At 43.0% G+C, this 8,751-nt stretch overlaps 1 protein-coding gene across 3 annotated transcripts in view; it reads left to right on the plus strand.

Moving 5' to 3' along the window:
• The window catches only part of DTNA (dystrobrevin alpha), a 394,651-nt gene extending 386,260 nt beyond the window's left edge, over nucleotides 1–8,391 (plus strand). Inside the window, exon 23 of one of the 3 annotated variants that reach the window (XM_082668517.1) lies at nucleotides 8,362–8,391. In XM_082668517.1, coding sequence (XP_082524643.1) covers nucleotides 8,362–8,374 — 13 coding nt within the window. In that variant the 3' untranslated portion in view covers nucleotides 8,375–8,391. Of the gene's footprint in view, nucleotides 1–2,025; nucleotides 2,164–4,594; nucleotides 4,660–8,361 lie in introns of those variants that run through there. The other 2 variants (XM_082668516.1, XM_082668515.1) reach the window with 2 other exon arrangements.
• Nucleotides 8,392–8,751: the final 360 nt, after the last annotated feature.

The following is an 8,751-nucleotide window of genomic DNA, read 5'->3' on the forward strand; positions in this document are numbered from 1 at the left end:
CAAGCAATTCAGTCCCTAGGAGTGACTATAATTATTATGTGAGTGTATGAGAGCCCCCGGGACTCAGAACCAGCTTGCTTGCTCTGATTGTGGAAATACGGCTGGGACTCAGCTTCGTACAATGACTTGATATACCTTCAGCTACACTGTCCCGTGAGACTTGATGGCTTCTCTGGCTCCAGCCAATGGCCATTTAGATGTCCCACATTACACTTCAAAGCTAATACACCTCTTACGGTCATCCGGATGCACGGTCCCGAGGACTTGTATCCACTTTAGCTCTACAGTCTTTTCCCACCCATGGAATAGTGCAGTTGATAGGAAACTCAACTCTGGCTGCTAAATGGAAAAAGCGATATGTATCTCCTAAATGACATATCGATTAGTAAAGAATACATTCTAGTTCAAGCACCACTGACCTCCTGTCTTGGTCCTTAGGTTAAGATTAAGCAAGTAAAAATTAAAGTGTAATTGTTATTATGAAATACAATTTTTGAGCTGTGAGGCCCTCTTGGTATAAAAGGGAGGATCTCATTGAGTGCGTTTTAGTCTGCCTCCCTTGGATTTGAGAATGCTACACCACATGTTCTCCTGATTCATGATGACTGCAGTGAAAAATTCCCAGGAGCTGTTTCTGAAAATATTCAGTCCAGTTATAACAAATCTAGTCCCAAAGGGGCAAGCCTTTTCCTTTCATAGCATTTTCTTTCTCTGAGCTCCAGCAATCTGATCATTTTTGTTCTGCACATTATTTAAACATCAGTAGGTAGTGCTTAGAAACATATACTTTTCTAAAAGCCTAATGAAATGCCCTTGACATAAACCCAGATAAAAAATGGTATTCGGTTCTTGTCCATAAACGCCAGAGATTTCAGTACTCTGAAAGTTCTTAGGCCCTTTTTCAATCTTCTGTCGCCAATTTGGCAGTGAAAAGTTAAAACAGTTGTGGCCTCTGCTGCCTACTGCATCCTTACCTACCTAGCTGGCATCCCACAGAACTCTAAATATAAACCAGCCTGTCACTAAATCAGCAAATCAGACAAAATTCATTTAAGACCGGGTAGAACCCTGTAGGAACTAGTAGCTTTTCATCTTTGCACCTAGTTCTACCCTACTGTAGTTTTTCTTGATGTAGCCAAGAAATACAGCTGAAATTGTAGAACGGTTCATCTGTTGAAATCTATTTGTTTGGACTTTCTGGCTACACTACAAGACCAGAAATTATCCCAAAGTATATGCATCTCTTCTGCAAGGGTCCTAGAGCTGATTTCAGCAGCTCAGAGTCAATTAGGCATCCACCAAGCAGAGCCCTACATGACTAAGGGGCAAAAGGTGAAACACCAGAGACATGGCCGACCCATCCTCTGCTCAGGAAGAGCCTTAGGCCTCTCTGAAGATAAATAGGCACTTACCAACACACTAACAAGAGTGAATAGAGTGAAAGCTGACTTATTGCTTTTCAACTAGCCACATTAGAAGAAACAGTACACAGAAAGGTTAGCACTTGAATTAGAGTCCACCAAAATCCCATTCTGGCCCATTGGGATCTTGGGTTGGTCCCTTTTCCATCCTTCTGGCCACACGGTACTCCACGTGCCTTGACCAGCCACATCCTAACTTGAGAAATTGGAGGGTTGGAAGAACAAAGTGGATTTTTTTTTTTAAATCAGCATGCCATTCTGATGGTGAGTCAGTGCTCTCATCTTCTTGTCCAAAGGACAGCACCAATATTTCTGTTTACGTTGCTTTAACCCTCCAGATGCCTCAGGTACCCACTAAGCAAGAGACTCAGCATGGAGGATTCTTGTCCTCTCTTCTTTCAGAAGGTGCAGTAGCCCACAGTGTCCCAGGACGTTCATTCCTGACTGTCAGAGGAAGAAAGTAGAGGGTGTGTGTGTGTGTGTGTGTGTGTGTGTGTGTGTGTGTGTGTGTGTTGGGGGGGGAAGGGGTGATTCTAAGCTTCATAACCCTAATTTAGAGAGCAGTTACCATCTTTAAAAAAAATTACACATTGCTTATTCCCAGGCAAGCTATAGTCAGACAGATGAAAGTAACATGAGAACTGGTGATGAAGGACAGAGCTGCACCCACCCCTACAGAGGAGAAGACGGCAGCCTGGCAGCAGCCTCACCTCACAGAAGAGAGGACCCACTACACGCAGCAGCTCCCAACAGACCCCTGCCCCTAAAGACGTGTTCTGCCGGCTATAGCGCAGCTAACTTTTTGTTCTCAGATTTGTAGTTCATAGATGTGTGTTTTGAGAAGGAAAAAAAAAAAGACTTCTGTTCAAAGCTAACTTATCAGCTACATCTTCTGTAACATGTCTCATCCCTCAAAATAAAAACACAGACTGAAATCCCGCGCTGCTGTTACTCACAACGGCAGTATTAACAAGCATCTTAAACCTTTGCACTTGATATTGAACCTGGTCAGTTTACAACGACAATATTAACACTGTTTATAGCTAGGAGTTTGATTTCTGAATTCTCTGAGATTTTAGCAAAACAATTGATTATATACACTGTACATTTTTTTTTTCCACAGCAGTTGAAGAAAAACAACCACTTGCAATTACTCACTAAGCCCGAAGGATTTGGTTCCCGAGGGTACAGACTCAGAGCCCTAAAGCCAAGAAGGGCCCTTGGCCTGCATGGTCTGCACTTGTCTCCAAGTCTCTGAGAGCAGAGGCTTGAACCAAACACACCAGGAGAATCCAGTCTTTAGGGCTTCTTTCCAACTTGGGGTTGTTTTCTTTCAAGATACTCTAACCAATCAGCCCTAGAGTTTAGTGTAAATACTTTTTTCCAAATAAAGATCATATTCCCCCCCAAAAAATAAAGGCAACATTCAAATTATATAGAATCTAGTTTTTAAAATCAGCACAGATCTTCTTAAAAACTGTGAACTCTGTTTTGAAATACTCGTTACTAAAGCTGTTTATAAACCACAGGTGCCATAAGTTCCCCCCAATGGACTCAAGTTATCTCTGCTCTTCCACGGGCTGGTTCCTCTCGGTTTAGCTTTAGGGAGCATGTTTCTAACAGCACCGCTCATCCGCAAGTTCCCCTATCGGGTCGTTTGGACGCCTTTCAGCTTTAAATGTACAGGCTTAAAGCGCGCTTGCAAACGTTCGCCCTCCTCTTCTTTCTGAATGTGTATTGCCTTAGCTGGCTACCTGGTGTTCTGCATGCAGCCTCCTCTGGTCACATGAGAGGAAACAGGCTCTTCTAAGTGGAGTTGGGGTTTTGCACTCCGTGAAAAGCTAATGTGCAAAAGAACTGACAAGGAAGGGAGAATGAATGACTCTGTCGATGGTCCTTTCTGAGGGCCCTCTTTGGGGAGCACTAAAGACCTCCCTTAGGGATTCTGGGGAAATGAAAAAATCATCTTCTACTCGTTTCAATATTTGATGAAAGAAACATCCTACAACATAGTAGATACGTTATCCTTAAATTGGCAGCTTCCCTGGATTCCTGTTTCTCCTTTAAGAGAAAGAAGAGAACATCATTTTAGCACAGTGGTTCTCACAGTGTGGTCCCTGGACCAGCAGCGTCAATATCACCTGGGAATTTATTAGAAATGCAGATGCTTAGGCCCTAACCCGGGCCTAAGGTATCAGACATTCTGGGGCTGGGGCCCAGTAATCTGTGTTTGAATAAACCGTCCAGGTGATTCTGATGCACGCCGAAGTTGGAGAACCACTGCTTTAGAATAAAGTTGTATAATAAAATCTCTGAAAAGGCCTTATTCAGGATAAGCAAGAAACATTCTGAGTCAACCTCAAAGCTTCAGCTATTCGGTTTTGCTTCCAGGGCTGGCAAAAACCTGCCACCTCCCAGAGTCGGTAGTTGGTGGGTGCCCAGCTGAGAAGAGACATCCTGACATCTTCCAGCTTCCTCTCCAGAGAGTTCTAAGATGTTCATGCCTCTGCACTGGGTCAGAAACCATCTCCTTGGCTGCCCTGTGGAACAAAATCGCTTGCTTTGGGGATAGTAAAGCTCTTGGTTGGCATTAGCAAGGAGCCCAGTCTGCCCACTGATGTACTTAATCATATTCCCCTCGGGAGAACCAGCCTGAAAAATGTCCCTGAGAACAGGCTGACACCAAAGGGACACAACTGCACAGTTCTCAGATTTCTTTGCACAGATGGATTTTATTGCGGATTTTGTTGGTATATCTTAATGTTCATCTCTTTTCCACTGCCCATCCTCTGTGAACCCGTGCCTCTCTAGATGGAGCAGGTGACCACTGGTGCCTCATACTCAGTACTTAAAACCACTACATCCCAGCTACCTACATGGCTGTCAGCTCTCAATCATAGCCGGGCAGTTCCCGAACTCAGAACCCTGACCCTGCAGGTGGTATTCAGCCGCCAACTGGACCGAGCTGACAGATGTTGTCATTTTGTGTTTCCACATCAAAACGTTTGTCTAAGGTTTGAACTGTTCTGCCAATAACCTTCCCCCGTCATAGCATTCATTGCCAACTCCATCACACGGTTGTCGAAACCATCGTACAAAGCCATTGCAAGGACTCTGGAAACTGCTACCAATGACCAATTCCTGACTAACCAGCCACCTTTTCTTTCTCTTAGCTCCACGTCAGCACTGAGACCAGACTCAAGCACCCCTGTCCTGTAACCGAGACAAAATGGCGTGTGTTGTTCTGGGTTTTTGTGGTTTGCGGTGGGTTTCTTTCCTTGGCTCTCCAAATCTACTTTTGGGGCCTGTTCTAAGTGCAAACCCAGCAGGTGCCACCTGTCCTGTCCATTAGATCCAATTCCGTCTGGCGGGGGTTGTTTCTTTCTTGTTCCACGATGAATTGCACATCCACCTCCATTAGAGATGTTGGCCTATTAATGAGCACTGGTCTAACACAGCCAACCCTCCCCCACGGGGCCATGTCATGGAGGGAGGGAGGAGGGTGACATCTACTGTAGGGGATTCAGGAATCAGTTGTGGTTGGTCAGGACGGAAGTCGGGGTAAATTTGGTTGGTCGCAGGGAGATGTGCTGGAGATTGTGAAAAATGGATTCTCGAGTGATCTACTATAAGGCAGGGAAGGTTCATTTGTAAGTAGTGATGTGAACTGAACTACATAAGAGTGTGGCCTTTGTTGTGATATACTATGTATTTTCTTATATGCATGAGCCAGACTGTTGCCTCATAATTTAGCACTAATGTCTGCTTTTATTTTGATCATCTTTGTGCACCCTTATTAGTTCTTGGCTGTTAACTGTAGGTAGACGTTGTAAATCCGGCAGCCTTTGGTCGCTGCAATCACCTTGGTTCAATTCCGCACAAGGAGCCACAAACAAGAACTCCACCGTGTCCTCAGAAGAAAGGGCATTTTTACCTTTGAACCAAAAAGAGGGGGAAAAAAATCAGAAGTATCACATCCTGAGGCTAATTAACTATAAGACATTTTTAATTATGACTACTGTAATTTGACACCATTTGAAATAACCAATTCAGAGACACTAAAGATTTCACAACATTCATTGGTATGTAACAAAACTACTATTGTATGGGTTTTTTGTATTGCTGTTAAGTATTGTTTTGTGTGTATGTGTGTGTGTTGGAACCTCCTGGGGACATGTTATATTTTGAAGTGATTAAACTATTTAATTGTGTGTCTATATTTTGGAATGGAATTATTTCTTCATTAAAAAATCTTTTTAAAAACACTATATCTTGTGTATTTTGTTCCTTTGTTTCAGTGAATTTCCTAAAGCAACATGAGGTTAGTCTGTTCTAAGGAGAAAGACCACAGGTCAGTATTTGCAGCATGAAGCATGGACCACGCATTGAGGATCAAGCAAATGAAGCCAAATACCTCACCTTTTCCTGCCTTTGGGGATGCAGGGTTTTTTTTAATGAGATACTATTCTGCTGCTCATGGAAAGCCTTGTTGTAATCAACATAAACAATCCATACACCCTTGCCTTTCTTCTCTTCCTCTTCTTCTTTCTTCTTTCTTTTCTCCCCCAAATTCCAAATACTGGGAAAAAATAACTAACATTTGTGTAATCCTTTACAACTTTAGAAAAAACCGCTTTATTTACATTTAATCCTCACAATATCCATTTGAGGAGTGCTTAGTCATCCAGAAGTATAACCTAGGGAGCTGCCTATGTTCTGAAAAAATCTGCAGACAAGGCTGAGATGGGAAGAAGACTGGGCATGCCATCAAACAAGAAACAGAGGGAAAACAAGAAATTTCCCACTTCTGAGAAGATGGTGCACTTTTCGGAGGAGTTTCTGAAATTAGGCTTCTCCTTCTATCCAGAGCTATGAAGACTTCACTCACCCCTGCTAGATCTGGCATTGGTCAAGACTAAGATTCATCCAAGGAGTTGTGCTCAATTCCTTGGCTTTGGTTTAAGTCCTACTGCTGTCTTCTGGTTGCCTTAGCAACACATATTATAGTTTGCGAATTTTTTGTTCTAAACATTATCTGAGCTAGTAAAGGAGAACTGGGAGGCAATGGAAAGACGAAAAGAGATTTTCAGTATCAAATTTTTTTCTAAGACATCAGATCCTGAAGCAAGACTGTGATAGACACCAAGAACCAGCACAGCCCAAAACATTCCCCTAAGATTTCACTAGCATAGTCAGGAGTAATGGGGCAGGTCTGGTTGTCCAACACTGGAGCAGCTTACAGCAAGAACCTTTTCCTGGTTTGTAGCCAACTTGGGAACAATGGTCCTCTGAAAAACAAAATACTTTATACTCCTTTTAAAAATGCTGGCTTTCGGGCTTCCCTGGTGGCGCAGTGGTTGAGAGTCTGCCTGCCGATGCAGGGGAAGCGGGTTCGTGCCCCGGTCCGGGAAGATCCCACGTGCTGCGTAGCGGCTGGGCCCGTGAGCCATGACCGCTGAGCCTGCGCGTTGGAGCCTGTGCGCCGCAACGGGAGAGGCCACAACAGTGAGAGGCCCGCATATCGCAAAAAAAAAAAAAAAAAATGCTGGCTTTGGGGAGTTAGTGCAAGAGAAAAGAGTAATATTTCCCCTCTACTGCAAAGAGATCCGAGAAGCCTCTTTGTTGTAGGAGGATTCAAATATTTTAACAGGATAATAAGAAGAGTATAATTTTACCAGAAAACCTAAACCAAAGCTAAGAAAAGATACTGAAAACCGCATGTAAAACATAACTTCCTAATTCTTACTGTCCACTACAAACGAGCATACTTGTTCAACAGCAAAGACACGTTTTTCCAGCCATTGTACAGGGTACAGTACATTGTACAGTACTGTACAGTACAGGTACTGTACATTGTACAGGGTCTCTGTACATACTGTAAACATTGAGTGGTGTAAGGGACAGTCTTCATTTTTTTTCTTTTTCTAAAAAAGCACAAAGTCAGGAGGTGGAGAAAAGGGAACCCTCATACACTGTTGGTGGGAATGTAAACTGGTGCAACCACTATGGAAAACATTAAGGAGGTTCCTTAAAAAACCAGAACTACCATATGACCCAGCAATTCCACTCCTGGGCATACAGCTGAAAAAAAACAAAAACATTAATTCGAAAAGACACATGCACCCCAAAGTTCATAGCAGTACTATTTACAATAGCCAAGATATGGAAGCAACCTGGGTGTCCATCAACAGATGAATGGATAAAGATGTGGTATATATCTCTATATATACAATGGAATACTACTCAGCCATAAAAAAGAATGAAATTTTGCCATTGGCAGCAACATGGATGGACTTGGCATTATGCCAAGAGAGATAAGTCAGACAAAGACAAATACTGTATGATATCACTTACATGTGGAACCTAGAAAATACAACAAACTAGAGAATATAACAAAAAAGAAGCAGACTCGCAGATATAGAGAACAAACTAGTAGTTACCAGTGAGGAGTGGGGGGAGGGCAATGTGGAGGTGTGGGAGGTACAGACTTTTGGGTATAAAATAGGCTACAAGGTATACTGTGCAACACAGGGAATATAGCCAATGTTTTGTAATAACTGTAAATGGAGTATAACCTTTAAAAACAAATTTTTAAGGGCAAAGTTGTTTTACTTAGCATAAAGCTAAATTGCAAATCTGTGATGGTGAATAGTATAAAACTAACAGAATTTATTCCAACACTGTAGCCTCATCCTGGCCTGGCCTGATGAAAGGATTAAGCTTTGTAAATAATTGCTTGGTTACTTGTCTTACCAGACTCCACGCTGGTGGTGAGCAGGGTCCGCATTCATGTAGAACATCACCGAACCCAATGCCTCGTACAAAGTAGTTGAGCAATAAATATAGAAGATATTGAAAAATAAGGAAGACACACCATTCCTCAGGCTACTCTCCTAAATATCAGTAGTCACAGCCAGGACTTTTTTTTTTTTTTTTTTAGCCAGGACTTTTAATGGAAGCTTTGGAAGAGGTGAAAGTCTATCTGGAATAGACTCTGGTAAGCACCGGAAGTAGGAATTTGCAGGGCACGCCTGTGCTCCACAGCCAGATGGAAGTGATGCTCGTTCTGAGAAGTGGAGACGCTGATTTGTATGTTGATCTCCGGGCTGCAAAAGACCTGATAACAGAGCCAGGACTCCTCTCAGAAAGTGAGTCAGCAGTTTGCCTGAGACTGACCCAGTTTTGCACTGAAAGCCAAGAGTCCTGAGAAATGCCTCAGTCCCAGTCAAATCAGAGGGACTGATCGCCCAAGAAAGCAAGCAAAGAGACACTCCAGCATCAGGCAGGAATAAGTCTCGGGTGAATTCTGCATCGTAAAGCCAGTAAGATA

Source organism: Grampus griseus, assembly GCF_964374135.1.
Source record: "Grampus griseus genome assembly, chromosome: 12".
NCBI lineage: Eukaryota > Metazoa > Chordata > Mammalia > Artiodactyla > Delphinidae > Grampus > Grampus griseus.